Source organism: Triturus cristatus, chromosome 12, assembly GCF_964204655.1.
Source record: "Triturus cristatus chromosome 12, aTriCri1.1, whole genome shotgun sequence".
Lineage (NCBI taxonomy): Eukaryota > Metazoa > Chordata > Amphibia > Caudata > Salamandridae > Triturus > Triturus cristatus.
This window is the reverse complement of record NC_140595.1, coordinates 575,751,514-575,769,671: the sequence shown is the minus strand read 5'-3', so window position 1 is coordinate 575,769,671 and position 18,158 is coordinate 575,751,514. Positions and strand designations below refer to the sequence as shown.

The following is an 18,158-nucleotide window of genomic DNA, read 5'->3' as shown; positions in this document are numbered from 1 at the left end:
ATAAATAAATAAATATATATATATATTATCTACTGGCGGTCGCCAGTAGATAGTTATAGTTAGGACCGTGTTTCCATAGGAAATCTGAAAATTCTATTTTTAATAACGTTGGCGCCGGTTGACGAATCCTCGCGAATTTTTCAAAACTAATGGGGCGCTCCATTCAGCTCCTACCCTGAAAGTCTCGGGGTGATTCGTCAAGCGGGGGCCGAGAAAAAAGGGGGGTCCCAAAACGCGTTTTCCCCATGCATTTTCCCATAGGACCTTTAGTCGAAGGTACAGCCCGAACGGCTGAACAGAATTACTTGAAATTTGGCAGAGAGGTAGTCCTCAGGTCAGGGAAGTGCCTTTTGCATATATGGTGTGCACAAGCGTAATTCGGATTGGTGGTTACATGTCAGTCAACGTTCGAATCGGTCGAAATCAGGAAGTGTCGGCCGCCATTTTGTTTGTTTTGGGTGCAAGAGTGAAAAAGAGAGGTGGCAAACGTGAAAAGGGGGCAGGGTAGAGAGTTCCTGACCCCCTAGCCTTTGTCAGGGGGTCGCTAAAGGACCCCGAAGGGTGAAAAAACATTTTAATTTTTTTAAAAAAATCGCGGGGTGCGTGCACGGTGCGCGCACGGTAAATAACATTAAAAAAAAATCAATACATACATAACTTAGCATTTAAAAAAACTGTACAAATTCACATAAAAAACCATAGGTTTCACACACGTTATAGTTAGGAATTAGCATTTTAAAAAGCTTGTAAATTCACTTAAAAAAACATAGGTTTCACACATGTTATAGTTAGGTGGACATTTCACTCGTAAAAAACCAATGAAATTCCACCGTTATAGTTAGTTCAGATAACTATAACTCGCGCGACCGCAACTCTATCATAAGGATGACCATGTCATGAGTGATGTAATATGTGACGTCATGAGCACTGGATTGCGGGCGCGCGAGTTAAAGTTATCTGAATATCTATCTATCTATCTATCTATCTATATATATATATATATATATATATATATATATATATATATATATATATATATACATATATACAGAAAAAACCAAAGGTTACAGGGATGTTATAGTTAGGCTCAGCTTTCACACGCACAAAACCAGAGAAATTCACAATTTATAGTTAGCTGAGCTAACTATAACTCACACCACCTCGATGAACTGCTTATGACCTCACATATTACGTCACTCATGACATGGTCAGTGACATCACTGATGACAGCTCTAATGACATCACTGATTACATCCTCCAGTTAGTGTAAGTGTTTTGAAAACATCTGAGACTTGAAGATATAAATAAGCTACTTCATCAGTTAAAATACTATTTCTTCGTGCTACTAAGGAGTGATCCCATTTCTAATATATGTCATCTTAGTGGCTCTGTGACTGTATCAGTGCGGGAGTGGGTGCTTGAATGGCTGTATGGGTATGTGAGTGACTGTATGCATGACTAACTGGGTGTGTGAGCAGCTGTATGGGTGAGTTGGTGAATGTGTGAGTGGATATATTGTTGAGTGAGTGGGCATGTGCGTTGTTGTATAGATGGATAAGTGGTTGTGTGAGTGGCCCTATGGGTGAGTGAGTGTGTATATGAGTGGCTGTGCAGGGTCAACTGAGTGGCTGTATGAATGGCTGGATGGGTGAGTGAGTAAATGTGTATGTGGGTGTATAGGTAAGTGAGAGGATATTTTAGTGGGTGTATGGGTATTTGAGTGGATGTGTGAGTGGCTGTTTTGCACAGTACCAGGTATCTGTGTGAGTGGCTGTAAAGGTAAGTGAGTGAGCATGTGAGTGCTTGTATTGATGTGTGAATGAGTATGTAAGTGGTTTGTGGGTGAGGCAATGGATGTGCGAGCAGCTCTATTGGTGAGTGAGTTGTTCTGTTAGTAGCTGCATGGGTGAGTGAGTAGGGGTGTGAGTGGCTGTATAGGTCAGTGAATGGTTATGTGAGTGGATGTGTGGGTGTATAAGTGGGTGTCTGAGAGGTTGTATGGGGGTATGAGTAGATATGAGTGGTTCTTTCTGTGGATGATGTCATTAGTGATGTAATTTGAGATGTCATCAGTGCTGTAATCAGTGATGTCACTGACCATTTCACCAGTGAAGTAATAAGTGAGGTCATAAGCAGTGCATTGCGGGGGCATAAATTATAGTTATCTCAGGTAACTATAACTGCTGAATTTCAATGGTTTTGTACCAGTGAAATCTGAGCCTAACTATAACCTCCCTGTAACCTTTGGTCATTTCAGTGAATAGGTAGGTCTTTATAGTAAGGACCTAGTTTCCATAGGAAAAGCGTTTCCTAATAACTTTGACGCTGTTTGACGAATCTTCATGAAAATGTCCCATAAAAGTATACTGCATTGTCTTGTTCTCCATGGAAAGTTTCAGAATGATAATCAAAGGGGGATCAGAGAATAATGGAGGGGGGTTGTAAAAAATATGTGCTATTCCCATGCAAGTTCCCATAGGACTACAGCCTCAACTGCTGGACAGAATGACACCAAATTTGGCAATACGTTAGCTCTTGGTCTAGAAAGAGCCCTCTTTGTGATTTGGTGTGAATTGTTCAGTAGTTCTAGAGTTTTTAAAAGAAAAAGAAATATAGATATCTAGGGACGCAGATCCTTCATGGCTCCACTGAAGAAGATTTATGAATCCACGCACCAACCGTATTCTGGTGATTGGCTGGTCGTACCTTGACTGAAAAGTTGTGGTTGCCATTTTATCAATCAGATCCCGGTCGTGGGGGATAAAATTTAATGTGTAGCCTAATTGTTGGGATCAGGGTAGATGTACCCTTACCCCATGGGTGTATTATAGGGGTCACAATGGGACCCATAAAGGTGTAGAAATTGCCTTAAAATCTTTTTTTTTACAGGTGCGGGTATACGTGGATCTGCTGTGGTCCTCAATGAGGCCCTGTGTGGATACTCGGCTGATCTGCAAGTCTTGCTGTAACTTAAAAAAATACATACTCACAGATCCACTCAAAGACCCACACAGGCACTCACACACCCACTCACAGGCCCACACAGGTGCTCACATACCAACCGACAGACCCGCTCACAAACTCACAGACCCACACAGGCAATCACACACCCACTCAAAGACCCACACAGATACTTACACACCTACTTACAGATGCACACAGGCACTCCCACACCTACTCACTGACCCACTCACATACATAGACTCTCACATGTATACTCACAGGCCCAGACAGATACTCACACACCTACTCACAGTCCCACTCACACACCCAGTCACAGACCCACAGAGGCACTCAGACCCACTGCCAGACCCACACATGCATTCAGACACTCACAAACCAATACACCCACTCACACAACCACTCACAGACCCACTCAGATACTCATAGACCCACTCACAGATCCACCCAGACACTTACACACCCACTGACAGACCCACACAGGCACTCACATCCCACTCACAGACCCACTCACACATTCACAGATCCACAAACACCCTCACACATGTACTCGCCTGCCAACTCACACACTCACATACCCACTGATAGATCCACAAAGACACTCCTACTCACATACCCACATAAACACTCAGACACCTGCTCACAGACCCAGTCACACACTCCCATTCTGAATCACAGACCCACTCACCCACCCTTTCACAATGTCAGCTCACCTCAAATGTCTGCTTTTCTATCAAAGTTTTTAAGCATAGGACTAGCAGAGTGCAATCCGTGCCAAGCTGTAAAATGACAAAAGCCTTTTACGACTCCAGGCACAGTATTACAGCTTTGAAGTGGTAAAATACCAACCAAGCCAACCGGAAATTAATAAGAGCGAGGGGTTGCTTTTAGTCATATCAGGTTGGCTTGGTTGGTATTTTACCAATGCTTAAAACTTTGCTGTAGAAATGGCAAAATACTTTGTCCCTTTCTATCTTGGTGTGGATGGCACTCTGCTAATCCTACACTTAACGACTTTGATAGAAAAGCAGACAATTGAGGTGAGCACATTTAGAGTGTCGCTGGTGTTGAGTGTGCTCTATACAGGAGCTGCTTTCCATCTAAACTTGGGAACTATCCAGAGTTCTCTGCTTCTGCTGTTGGTGTTAATTAACGGGATGCTCTGTTCCCGCCGCTGTGGCTGCCCTGCAGGGCTGGAGGCCCCCGACAACAGAGGCTCGTTTGTGTACTTTAAAATGGGGGGCATGGCCCGCTTTCCTTCGTGCATCACATGGATTTCCTAACACTGACAAGCTACGGAGGTGAGAAAGGGAGCAGGGAGGCATGCTTTCTCCCTGGGAATCACGAACTCTTACAATTTAACAAGAACTTTACCGAGCGACTCTAGAACTGTGATATGCCCAGGAACCTTTACCGTTCATTTGCACGTGGCCACCCCACGGATGTAGATGTATCTGATATTTAATTTTCGAAACACAAAAAGCTATTCAGCGATTACAAAGTGTATATTTCGAAGTGATGTTACTGATGCATCTTGGTACTTACATGCTGAATAGAGGTGGTCACGTGATTACAAGGATTTAAGGCACCTGGGTGAAGGCAGATTCATCCTCGAGAAACCTATGATTAAGGCAGTAGCTGAAACGCGTAAGGGAGAGGAGGAACTTTTGTCGCTGACAGCATGAAAATAAATGAAAAGAAACCGTGATTGTATGGGCGAGTCTCGGCCCCGTTCGCGCTGGGACGGGGCACGCGCCAGGGTTGCCCCTTGTCGCCGCTCCTGTTTGCATTGGCCTTGGAACCCCTGGCGGAGTGGCTGCGGTGGCACCCTTCCATCCGTGGTCTCCGTTGGACCCCCGAGTATGAGGACCGCGTGTCCCTCTACGCTGACGATATCCTTTTGTATCTAGCCTCCCCGCGCAAATCACTGATTGTCCTGGTTGATGTCCTGCGCTCCTTTGGCCGTAACTCAGGCCTTGTCATCAACTGGGCTAAATCATGTGTCTATGTGCTTTCCGGGGAGGCTCCCGTCCTCCCGCGGGGATGTCCGATCCAGATTGCCTCGCAGGGGTTTCGGTACCTGGGTGTCTATATCACGCTGGACCCGGAGGCCCGCTACGAACGAAACTTGCTTCCCCCCCTCCAGCGCTTGAAGGAGGACGTCGCGCGCTGGCGGCGCCTGCCGCTTTCGCCGCTCGGCCGGGCGGCATTGTTTAAGATGATGTCGTTGCCGCGCTTCCTGTACGCTCTCCAGAACACTATGGACCTAGTCCCGGCGCGCTACTTCCGTGAGGTGGAGAGTCTACAGCGCCGCCTGTTCTGGGACGGGAGGCCGCGTATAGCCCTGGCGAAGTTGACGCTCCCGTGGTATGACGGGGGGATTGCCCTCCCGGACATTAAGCGGTATTACTGGGCCTCCCAGCTAGCTGCAATTAATCACGGCCTCTATGGGCCCGCCTTGAACCCGGCATTTGAAATGGACAAGATGCTCCTGCCCGGTGGCGACTACAATCGAGCACTCTACTCTGGCGCGCCGGATCCCCGCTTGACGGGGCCCACGCGTGTCATGGTGCGGGTGTGGCACGCGGCCAATGCAGCTATGGGGTGGAAGGACCGTTTGACCCGGGCGTCGCCGTTGTATGCGCCTCAGCGGTTGGGCTCCCTGTGGACCTCGAAGGGCTTCGAGAAGTGGGACACGATTGGCATCAGTAAAGTGGGGGACCTCTGGACGAGAAGGGGATTTAAAACATTCGAGACGCTGCAGACGGAGTTTCAGCTGCAGGGCAGTGAATACTTTCGGTACTTGCAGGTCCGTCATGCGCTGGGCTCCGTCTTCCCAGACGTCGCCTCCATCCCGGAGTCTTCCCCCCTGGAGGATAGAGTGCTGGATGGCCACGTTCCGGATAGCACGATCTCCCTCATTTACAAAAAATTGATTAATGACCGCTCGGGCCTGCTGACCGGCCTCCGTGAGGCTTGGGTTGCCGACGGGCTGGAGTTGGACGACGAAGACTGGATTTCCGCGGTGGCCTCTCCGAAGGAGGTGGCCATACCGGCTCGCCTTCGCTTCGTCCAGCTTAAGATACTCCACCGGGTTTACATGATGGGGCCAAGGCTTCTGCGTATGGGTTATGCTGAGGATGGGTTGTGTAAGCGTGGGTGTGGTGCTTTGGCGACTTTTTTGCATATTTTGTGGGAATGCCCGAAGGTGGAGCGATTCTGGCGTGGTGTGCATGAGGTCCTGCGTCTGGTTACGCATGTCGCGCTGTTGCCTGAAGCGAGGAGATGCTTGCTGAATGTGTGGGAACCAACTGATTACTCGGTTCCGCAGATGCGATGGGTGACTCTGGGATGTATGATAGCTAAGCGTGACATCGCTCAACTGTGGGGATCCCAGCGGCCCCCGGCGGTGTCGGCCTGGAAAGAACATATGGATTGGTGCATGTTCCGAGAAAAGGTGGTGTATGTGGCGAGGGGCAAGCCTGGGGCGTGGGTGAAAATATGGGGCCCCTGGAACGCCTACCGCGGGGGTATCTGCGAGCCACCACTGCTGCCTGCTGCCTCACCGGCTCCGTCCCCCTAGTTGACCCCCTCCCCCAGCCCCGGGCACAGAGTTCCCCCAGTCCTGGACTTGTTTCCCTTCCCCCTCTTTAGATTCCTGTGGATGGTCGGGGTCCCTCATTTGAGGAGCACGTGTGGTTACCTTCGATTGCGGGTTGCCTTGCGGGTGTGGTTTTTCTATGTTGTTGTGTTTGTATAAAATGAAACCGTATTGTGGGCTTAGAGTCATGTGGCCCACGTCGTTGATGCCTCCTGATTTACTTCTCTGCAACGCCAAGTGCCCTTTTGTAAGTTTGTCCGGTGCTCCTGTCACTCTAGCGGCCGGCCGGAAGGTTGTAGGCCCATACTTGTATATACTTGAGATTGCAATAAACGGTTTCAAAAAAAAAAAAAAAAAGAAACCGTGATTGTGCCTCAGCACTTCTTTTGTTGGTGTTAACGGGATGCTCTGTTCCCGCCCCTGTGGCTGCCCTGCAGGGCTGGAGGCCCCCGACAACAGAGGCTCATTTGTGTACTTTAAAATGGGGGGCATGGCCCGCTTTCCTTCGTGCATCACATGGATTTCCTAACACTGACAAGCTACGGAGGTGAGAAAGGGAGCAGGGAGGCATGCTTTCTCCCTGGGAATCACGAACTCTTACAATTTAACAAGAACTTTACCGAGCGACTCTAGAACTGTGATATGCCCAGGAACCTTTACCGTTCATTTGCACGTGGCCACCCCACGGATGTATCTGATATTTAATTTTCGAAACACAAAAAGCTATTCAGCGATTACAAAGTGTATATTTCGAAGTGATGTTACTGATGCATCTTGGTACTTACATGCTGAATAGAGGTGGTCACGTGATTACAAGGATTTAAGGCACCTGGGTGAAGGCAGATTCATCCTCGAGAAACCTATGATTAAGGCAGTAGCTGAAACGCGTAAGGGAGAGGAGGAACTTTTGTCGCTGACAGCATGAAAATAAATGAAAAGAAACCGTGATTGTGCCTCAGCACTTCTTTTGTTGATATAAATATATATATATATATATATATATATATATATATATATATATATATATATATGATACCAGCCTGACAGCGTCCAGACAAACAGGCACCGACTCCGTGAGTAGTTTCAGCAAAGAAAAAGGTTTTATTCCAACGTAAAGGCACAGACGCGTTTCGGCGGACACAGCCGCCTTGTTTACTGCATCCAGTTCTAAAGTTATTTGACATGATTAAATAGTCATAAGGTTGCACTTTTTCTAAATGATTGTCATGGTAACCAACATCAGAAAAAAGAATAGACATAGTGAAAAGCCTGTTGAGCTTGGTTGTTATAGCAACCAAACAAACGACTTATATTTGTTATCTATGTAACAATCAAATAGATGACATAAAAGGGATAATACAGTACGGTAAAATTGAAAGTAAAAAGCTGTACTAGGGTTACATTGTCACCCAATAGTAGCGAAAGAAAAAGAGAAGTAAACAAGATTGGAACATAAGTTAATCATATTTATCACCCTCGGGTTTTTAACATTGTGTTGGTTACCTAAATACAAGTCAAATGTGAAAGAGCCCAAAGTGAGGGATTATAAGTACAATACTAGAATTAGTGTGCACAAAGGGGGTATATACATATGGGTTTTATGGTCGAATACCATAAGACGCTCAAAGAAATGAATGTGTATGAGCAAATGTAATAGTGTCAGTGAAAGACTCGTTAGTCAGAAATGGGATAAAGCCCATGTGGGCAGAGAACTGACCATACTGACCCACTGTGCATGGTAAATAAAAAGTTGTATTATGGGCAAGTAATCGCAGTAGAAATGAAAAAGTGAACTCTATGGGTGTGCCAACGTTATTGAAAAAGAGTGTGCAAGAACTGAGCGCTAGGAGGAATGGATCATAGGGAGAGGGTGTATAACAAATTACAGGTGAACACTGAGAGCTTCATCTGCATTCATCCCATGTGGGATTTTGGAATTGAGGAGGAGGATGTACCTTGATTCCAATCACCTGAGTGCCAATTGCCTATTTCCTCCCCTTGGATTTTTGGGAACATTGTCAATGACAAAATAGGAAAGTTCTTGGGCTCTGCCTGCATGTAGTGAATTTATGTGTCTGGCAACAGGGTATGTTTGGTCATTGTGCACGATGGCTCTCAGGTGTTGCAGAATTCGGACAAGTACTGGATGGATGGTGCTACCTACATAGTTTTTACCACAGGTGCAAGATAGGACATACACGGCAAAATCAGTTTTGCAATTAAAACTCCCTCTTATTTCAAAAGGTGTGTTTCTGAAAGGCATGTGGACCAGTTTGGTATTTTTTCCATGGTTGCATGCTTTGCATTTACTGCATTTCGTAAATCCCTTGGGTGTTTGGAACCAGTTAGGTTTTTTAGTGATAACAGGTGCGTTGCGCACAAGTTCTTGACGCATAGATTTAGCACGTCTGAAACTGATTAAAGGGGTTTTTGAGCATGTTGGTCCTAAGATAGGGTCATTCCTTATATTGTTCCAATGTTTATACTGGATTTTGCGTAGTGAAGTGTGGTATGCATTAAACCCTGTGATTAATCAGAGCATGTCTGTTTTAGTGGTTTCATGCTTAGCCTGATTTTTGTTTTTATTTTTATTTGTTTTAGCAAAAAGGAGTTCTTCTCTAGTGATTTTCTCACTCCTAGTTCTGGCATTGTTAAGGGTTTGTGTGTCATATCCCCTACTTTGCAGTCTGTTGAAGAGATCATTGGTGGATTTGTTTAGACCCTCTGCTGTGCTGCAGTTACGCTTCATTCTTAAGCATTCTGCATAGGGGATGCCTTTTTATATATATATGTATATATATATATATATATATATATATATATATATATATATTACCTGTAGATTATCTATTATATAAAAGCTCAAGCATTTGTCCTATAAAACTGCCTCAACCCCTCAAAACACTCTTTGACTCAAAGCATAACATAAATATGAAAGGTGCCACTTAAAAACTCTCTGGTACAGTAAACTGGCATTCCATATGGTCCGGCTAGTTATGTGAACTTTCCGTGCTTTTTTGCATGAATTATGTTACAATGCATTCTCTGTTCTTTATTACATACACAGGTAAACATACAGTGTGAGAAAAATAATAATTTACTGTTTGTCACTTTGTGTCACTGAGCATTGTCTATGAGCCTGTGTACCTAAAAGACTCAAGTGTACAGCCTCTAGGAGATTTGGACAATAGAATATGCCTTTAGCCGCTCTCAAAGCTTTGAACAGGCATAATTTAGACTTGGCACCTAATAAAATCTGTTTCCTAAGCATTGAGCTCTACATGTGGCTGATGGCACACAGTGTTTTGTTCTTTGTTCTTTCTCTGTAATGTCATTCAGTACCCAACAGATGAAAAAAATCCCCTTTGTTTATATGTAGGGCTTGATTTATAGTATGGCTGTATTTACTCTCCCCTTCTGGACGGTGAAGGACATTTTTTTCACCACCTTGATGGGCAGAGCACTGTCATATTTAGAGAACACCCTCTGCGGTTATCTGTCTTGGTTCACATGAAGTTGGTAGTTGCCATTGGTTTTGATGACTGTCCACCAAACTCTTTGCCTTTGAAAAACAAACTCTCTAAGTGGGAGTTTACTTTTAAGGACAAAATAACTAATAACCTATACACCCAGAGTGTGTTTTTCCCTGAGGGTTGGGGCCGTTATTTAAATTTTTCTGCTCATTACCACCAGGGGTTGTATTACAGAAAGTGCCCCGGGGCGCAATAGGCATGTGAGCCTACTTTGTGCACCCATGGTAAACTTTGGTATTGCAGAAGGGGTTACAGGGGCTTGTACTGCCCCATCTGTAATACAGATAGTGCTGGTGCACATGTAGCACCAGTGCTATCCTAATAGGGCATTCCTTCATTTGCATGGAGTCGTGGCCCCATGCAAATAAGGGAATCTCTTTAACTCTGCTCCAGCTGCATATTATGGATGCGGGCAAAAAAGCAAAGAAGCTGTCAGGCGGTGCACTGAAAGTGCACCACAAAAAGGTGGTGCACTGTCAGTGTGCAGCCCGATGGCAGCCCTCTGGAGGCGTGAAAGGGGTTGTATGGACCTCAAGACATCCCCTTGCAGGTGGGTGCAGTCCACCTAACTTACAATACCAAAAGTTTGGTACTCCATCAAGTTTGTGGCAGAGCACCCTGTCCGCCTACCTTGCCCATGAAACTCTAAATTTGGGCCTCGCCCATGTACTAATGTACTGTTCTATTTATAATACTTTGCAAAATCTATTTTTCAAATATGTTCTTTTCTTATTTCAGAAACACCGATCACTAATATTTTCAACTGTTAATGGAACATGTCCACAAACAATGGAGTACACTTTTCCAAAAAGGATGGCTCCATTCACCGACGGAATAGAGAAAGTGGCGGGGACAACATTACTGGACTCTCTTACGTAAGTAGAAATTTGTTATGCTTTTATTGCTCAACCAAAGAAAGTAAAGATGGATCATGTACATTAGCAAATTATTAAAAGCAAGTGTGTCAAAGTATTTTTACTCATGCAGCAAAGACAACAATTGGTTATGCAACACACCATATATATAACTGTACTCAAGGACATGCCTTGAACACAATTTTGCAGTGTGTTCAAAAGTTCAACCTTGGGCAGGACTCTCAGGATTTATGCTGATTACACAAGGGGACAAAGTTGCCATTGAGATAAAATTAGAACAGACTTAGATTTGCCAATAACTTGGCCGGGTATCATGGATCTGTATGTAGCCTGCAGATAAATAGCACATTTTGTTTATTCTTGATATTTTGAGTATCAAATAAATCCTGATTCACAGAGGCAAACTTCTACTTTTGTTTAAGTTTACGATTGCTTGCTATTCACAAAGGTATTTTACTAGTAGTATCTTTACGACTGTGAACCCTCTTCACATAAAAGATAGGACTGTGTAGGGGTGGGGCTGTCCACTATGGGCATGCTTATGCCCCCACCCCAACTAACTGGAGCAATAGTCTTTTGGTCCCCCTGGGTACAGATGGGGCAGTTATCCCTGACCTGCTCCGAGGGGCAGGAAGCCCACTAGACACCAGGGATTTTTTTCCCAGAAAAATATATTGGTACGGGCTGCCAAGCATGGGCATGACCATGCCTCCACCCCAAGTAAATGGGTCAACAGTCTTTCTGCCCCCCCAGAGGCAGATGGGGGTAATTACCCCCAATCTGCCCCTCGGCAGTAAGCCCCTTAGTTGCCAAGGATTTTTTTTTAAAATATAGGGGTGGAGGCTGCCCTCCATGGGCATGGCCATGCCCTCAAACCAAGTAAAGGGGGCAATAGCCTTTCTGACCCCGCTAGTGGGCAGTTGGGGTAATTAGTCCCGATCTGCCCCACAGGGGCTGAAAGCCCAATAGACACCAGGGATTTTTTAAATATAAAAATATAGGGTTTAGGGCTGCTCAGCATGGGCATAGCTATGCCCCCACCTCAACTGAATGGGGCAACAATATTTCTGCCATAGGGGGGCAGATGCCCTAATTACCCACTATCATCCCCCCAGGAGGGCAGAAACACCATGAGACCTTAAATTCATGTTTGGGCCTAGTGCCCATGACAGGAACTGATTAATTTGAGGTTTTTCCTACTCATTTTATATATTTCTTTATCTCAATAGTAAATTTCTGTAGGAAAACCTTGAGGGATCTACACATCTGACCCCTTGCTGATACTAGAAGTAGGCTGAGAGCTCAACAAAATAGGAATAATAGGCTACCTCTTGCCAAAACTGTGGTAAATAATTTGCCTTTTTATTCAGCTCTGCATGTTCCTAAAAGCTGGGAAGTAGAGATTTTAGCACAGTAAACCATTTGCTGATGTCATTTTTAAGAACAAAACAGACTTTTATCCAGAGCACTTCTTCCAATTTTCCCCTCAAAACTTAAAGTATAACTATATTTTGCCTATTTTCTGGGTCACCTCTACGGGGAAACCAGTAACCCTGGTAAGCACGTTATAGAGCCCTAAGCTCAGCACTGGGGAGGAAAAGGCCCAGCAGTTAAGGGGTTAATTAATAATGATAATAATAATATTCATAATATTAACCCCTTCCATGCTGCGCAAATTCCGCCGCTGTGCTGACGGTTTCTTGCGCGGACGTGGTCATGACGGAACGGTTCCGTCATGAGCACAGCTCAACCGTGGCTCATGACGGAACCGTTCCGTCATGAGCACCGAAGGGGTTAACAACAATAATAATTATTATTATGTTTATGATGATAATTTGGGAGGGGTCATGAACCGCTAAGGGCTTGGGAACCCTTGTGGGCCCTCTCATGTCTACCCAAGGTTCACAAATCTCAGCCTGGGTCTACAGACTTGGGAGATGGGACCAACAAGGGTCCAAAAAACCTTGCTTGAGGTCTGCAGATTGAGGAACATGGTTTGTGAACCTCATAGTCTAGCTCAGAGGTTTATAAACCCTTGTGCAGGGTCTGCAAACCCATATCAAAATGTTTCTTTTAAACAAATGGTCCCTTTAGGACCAATTCACAAAAACCTGTAGGTCAGGAGATCCTTTCCCTGTCTTCTTTTGGCTCTTTTCAATAATTCAACAGTGCACGTGGACTGATTCCTGCAGCTTGTGATAGCAATTGTAGCAGTAGTTTTTGTTGTTGCAGCCAGTCAGAACCTTCATGTCAGGGGACCGAACTTTGGAATTGGAGGTCTAAAGAGGAGAGCAGGAGCAAAACGCTCCTTTGTTGAATTTAGGCAGGCTTTTATTTTTTTTAATATAGGTCCACAGGAAATCCCAAACCTGATTTCAAGGAATAGCTGCAGGGTAACAATACAGATATCCATAACTTTTATTAATTTTAAGCTCATCCAACACATTTTTGGAACCCTGATTTCTCTAAAACACCTAACGGGCTTGACTACAAGCAAGCAAAGGGATTTTCCGTAGTAAAGTTCCAGTTTCATGCCAAGTTTGGTGTAAATCAATGCAGGCTTTTTTCTGTAGCAGGCACCAGGGATTCTTATGGGAACCTGTGCTTTTTTGACATCCTCCATCAAGTATTCCACCCTTGATGGATTTTGTATGAAACTCAAAGTATAAAGAGTAAGCAAAACATTGTTTATTCAAATCCATTAACGGGCGCAAAGTTAAAACTTTTTTTTCATTTTCTAACTTTTGTGCTGTGTAAAGAATCGCCATTAAATTTGGCAGGCTGATAGCAAGTTAAGCCCAATGGGGGAATCCCAGGTTTCATGCATATTCTATAAATGAGAGGCAGATTTATTGTTATTAACTTTGGCACAGTTTCACAGGTTTGCATAACACTAAGTAGACACTTAGCATCTTGATACATTGAGTTTCCTGCAGATCATTCCTGGGCACACATAAACAGGGAGATGAAAAAGTGATAATTTGCTTTTAATTTATGTGCTGTTTAATGAATTTTCCAGAAGGGGCGTGGCCTAGCAAGATGGCCGCTAAAACGCACTAAACTGGAGCTGCGCTGCTCCAGTTAATAATCCTGTGGAATCCTGCCCGCGGGAGCCCCTAGACCATCCTGATTGAGTCTGGCGGACATCTGTGGGCCACTGCTGCAATTTGCAAGACCAGGGATAGCTGTTTGTCACCTGAGCAGTGTCTCCCATAGTGGATGCGAGGAGAGTTGCACCACTGGCGAGGCTCTATGCCATGGGTGTCCAATTAAACTGAGAGACGACATACCAGACAAATCGGTATTCATGCGTGAGGCTTTCATGGCAGAACTGCCCGGGGATGAATGGTAGAAGCAATGGTGGTGATGGTCGACTCCAACACCGGGCATCCTGTAGAGACGCGATGGAGGGCAGAGGCCTAGAGGCCATGCGGCCTGAGGTGGTGGATGGCACCCGGCAGCCCTGCAATGCTGAGCGTCTCAGCTCCTAGTTTATTGGGCGGGGCAGATGCACTCTGGCCACATCTCGCGTGAAGTGGAGGGTGGAGGGGACCCATCCGGTGGTGAGTGAGACCTGGGAAGCTCTTGAGTTAAACGGAGCAGCCTGAAGAAAAGAGCCAGACGGCAGAGGCCTAGTGGTCACACGGCCTGACAGAGTAGGTGGTGGCCGCAGTTGCCTTGCATCCAAGGTGAAACTGGTGGGTCCTGTAGCACACACTACACTTGGCAAAGGACTAAGGGGGCCTCCGGTAGCATGTGTGGCCAGGAACGCCATTTAAAATAGAGGACTACGCTCTCAGGTCTTGTGATACCCAAAAGGGGGTCTGAAACTAGCTGAAGTGCCATGACAAACTGGCATCTGGGTTTCTCCACTACCTGAGGCACTGCGAGATCATGGTGCAGGTGAACATATAAGACCGCAATACTGTGTTGGAAGCATAGTGGAAGCTGCAAGCAGAACTTGCGCATTGGAGATCTGGGAAGTGAGTGAACTTTGGACTGTGTTTGCTCTTATCTCCTGGTTGTCTATTCATTTGGAGTGTGGATGGTGACCCCTTGCCTTGTTATGAACAGTATACATATGGAAGAGCAGTCCTGCAGCACTGAGTTGTTTGAGATCTAACTGAGCATTGTCGGCCTACTAATTAGATGCCTGCTTGTAGGGAGGGGTGGAAGTAGCCCCTGCAATGGCCTACACTGTGGGAATTGTTTTCCCTACTGCATATAGTGGAGGAGTTGGGGCTTTGCAAAACCATGCCTGGACCTGGGGGGCCCCTAGTATCATATATTATTCTGGGGGAGGTGAATGTGAGAGCCCACTGAGTCAGTGAACACTTTGCAGTCAGCAGTGATGTAGGCGTGGACAGAGAGATCCAGCTGCGGTCTGAATATGGGGAAAGACGATAAAGGAGAGCAAAGCAATGCAATGGCTCATTATCTCCAACCCTAAAGCATGCTGCAATGTAGCACGAGACAGGCGGGTACCAATGCCCAAGAGTCTGAGGCAGAACCGTCCAGGGCAGCTTTGATGGAGGCCATATAGCAAGCGCATGTTGTCCTAGAGAATAAAATAGATATGGTGGCCATAGTGGTAGGACTACTGCGAGCAGATCTGCACAAGGTCTTGTAGAGAGTGACTGCCATGGAACAAAAGATAGGTGGATTAGACCAAGATTTTGTCACACTGAAAGAACAAGTAGCAAGACTGACTGCCACAGCAAAGCTGTTGGAAGAAAGACAGAGCAGAAGACGCGGAGGAATGATCCTGCTGTAATAGCATCTGCCTGGTGGGGTTTTCGGAACAATCAGAGGGACATTCTGCAGAAGGCTTTTTAGAGAACTGGATTCACAACAATTTCAGACCTGAGAGTTTGACTCATATGTTTGCGGTGGAGCGTGTGCACCGAGCACTGATCGCGCACCCTCAGCAGGTGGCTCCTCCAAGAGCATTAATAGCATGGATTTTCAACCACCATGATCAGGACTGTACTCTTAAGATAGCTCGCACATCAGGTACATTAAAATATGAAAATAATACTATATCTTTCTTCCCAGCTTAAACCAGAAAGGTCCAGGCACAATGGAAATCATTTGTAGAAGTCAAGCGACAGCTTCTGACTACAGGCCTCTCATATATGTTGCTATTCCCTACAAAGCTGCGTGTACTCACCCAGGGTAAGACCCTTTTTTTGAATGCCTGGAAGATGCTTGGGCGTGGCTTGAGCCCTGTGATAAAGTATCACCTGAAGACTGAGGGTCACTGAGAATTGGTCATGGCAGAAGCAGGGAGTATATCCCAGAGACAATCGTCGGCAGGGGATACGCCCGAAGTCTGGATTGAAGTCCAGGAAGACAGCACATTGGTGGGTATTTTAATGCGTGGTTTTAGCTTGTCTGCCACTCAGAACAGTGGAGCAGAGAGGGTGCCGCCAACCCCGTTGGAGAATGTTGATTAGCAGACTGGCTGATGTAGAACATTTATGGTTAGACACTCTTGCGATGCCCCTGTAGTATGTAAGTACATTAGAGTTTGGGAGGAATAAGATCATTTTGACTTCCGAGATGAACAAGGCGGTGAGGGTGATTGACTGTTATACATAAATGATGAGAAATACTATGCTTATTGAAAAAGGTTCTGTTATTTGTTTGGCTCTTGCAGCACCATCTCCATAGAACTCTAGTAGGACAGCTGGGATGAGACCCAGTGCAGACTTTTGCCCTCTCATAAGGGTGAAGGAAAGCGCTGGCATCACTCGATCCCACATGGTACGGGGATTCGTTTAACTTGCTGTGCAAGGGTTGGAATTTGCTCTTAGACTTATAGTACTGACAAGAGGTATGTTAAACAGAGGGATTACTATGGTCATGAATCTAGAAATGGTGGGAAATTATGATACTGATGTTTCTGGTTGTTGTCAGATTGTCTGGGGTGAGTTGGAGAGGGGCAGTTTACAAGTTGTTATGGTTCTGGTACAGGATTTGATATGTCATGCATTACTGAGATTTCTGAGTGAGTGGAGTGGGGAGTGTGGATGTTACAAATGACCACATGATACAGGATTATAAAATACTCATGTGGAATGTTCGAGGACTTGGTAGGTATATCAAGCAATATAAGATGTATGCTTACCTGAGGCTTGTGGGTTTGGCAATTGTTTGTTTCCAAGAGGCACATCTCATAGAACCTGAAGTGGTTAAGTTGCGAAGAAGATGGAGGAAGCAGTTGCATTAATCCACTTTCTTCTCGTATGCGTGTGGGGTGGTGATCTCGGTGGCCCCTGGGATTCCCTTTTGTCTGCTTTATTTGTAGGCAGACACACAGGTTAGATACATCCTGGGACAAAGTTTGCTAAACGTGTGGATATAACCATGTTGAATATGTATGCCCCCAATGTTGACGATGGGGAGTTCTTCCCTAAGCTGCAGTCACTGGTGACTGGTAACATGATAGAACGGCTGTTGTGGGTGGGTGATTTTTATTGTTCTTGATCCAACACTGAATCAACAGCCCCCTAGAAGTATGACCAAACCAGGTATGGTGAGCGCACTGAATGATGCCATGTGCAATTTGCAATGTGTAGATGTGTGGGCAAAGATTTACCCAACTTGCTGGAATATTCTTGTTACTCAGCCACCCATGACGTTATAGCCCACTAGACAGGTCCCTGGGAATGACAAATATGGAATTGGATATGCAGAAGGTGGCCTATCTGGGTAGATTTCTGTCAGACCACTCCTCCTTCATGTTGGAGTGGAGTGGGGCCAGGATGCACAATGATAGGAGACATTGGCGGTTACAAACAGAGGTGCTGCTAGATGTCCCGTTCAGACAAGCCCTTGGTGAAAAGATAACGGAATATTTAGAAGGTAATTGGGGTACCAAGGTGAGCAGGCGTATAGAATGGAAAGCCCTAAAAGCGGTTATATATGAGGAATGCCTGAGCAAGAATGCTGGTCTGTGTAGGCAGATGCAGGCGGAGCTTTGGAAAATTGAGAGGCAGTTAGCAGACGCCCAACGAATGGATGATGGAAGTGCGGATGCAGCAGAGCCCATGGTCGATATTAGGAGACGTCTAGGGGAGAGATGAGACAGACTGGATAAGTTTACGCAACAAGAGTACAAGCAGAGACTACATAAGGAGGGTATTTTTTTATTATCATGGTTGCTTAAGAGGGAGAGGTAGAAGC

General features: G+C 45.5%; 1 protein-coding gene across 3 annotated transcripts in view; it reads left to right on the top strand.

The window, feature by feature from the left end:
- ABCC12 (ATP binding cassette subfamily C member 12) overlaps positions 1–18,158 on the top strand; it is a 907,115-nt gene that overhangs the window by 151,528 nt on the left and 737,429 nt on the right. For all 3 annotated transcript variants that reach the window (XM_085640128.1, XM_085640130.1, XM_085640129.1), the window contains exon 2: positions 10,834–10,970. In XM_085640128.1, the coding sequence (XP_085496254.1) occupies positions 10,872–10,970 (99 nt within the window). In that variant the 5' untranslated portion in view covers positions 10,834–10,871. The remainder of the gene's footprint in view (positions 1–10,833; positions 10,971–18,158) is intronic.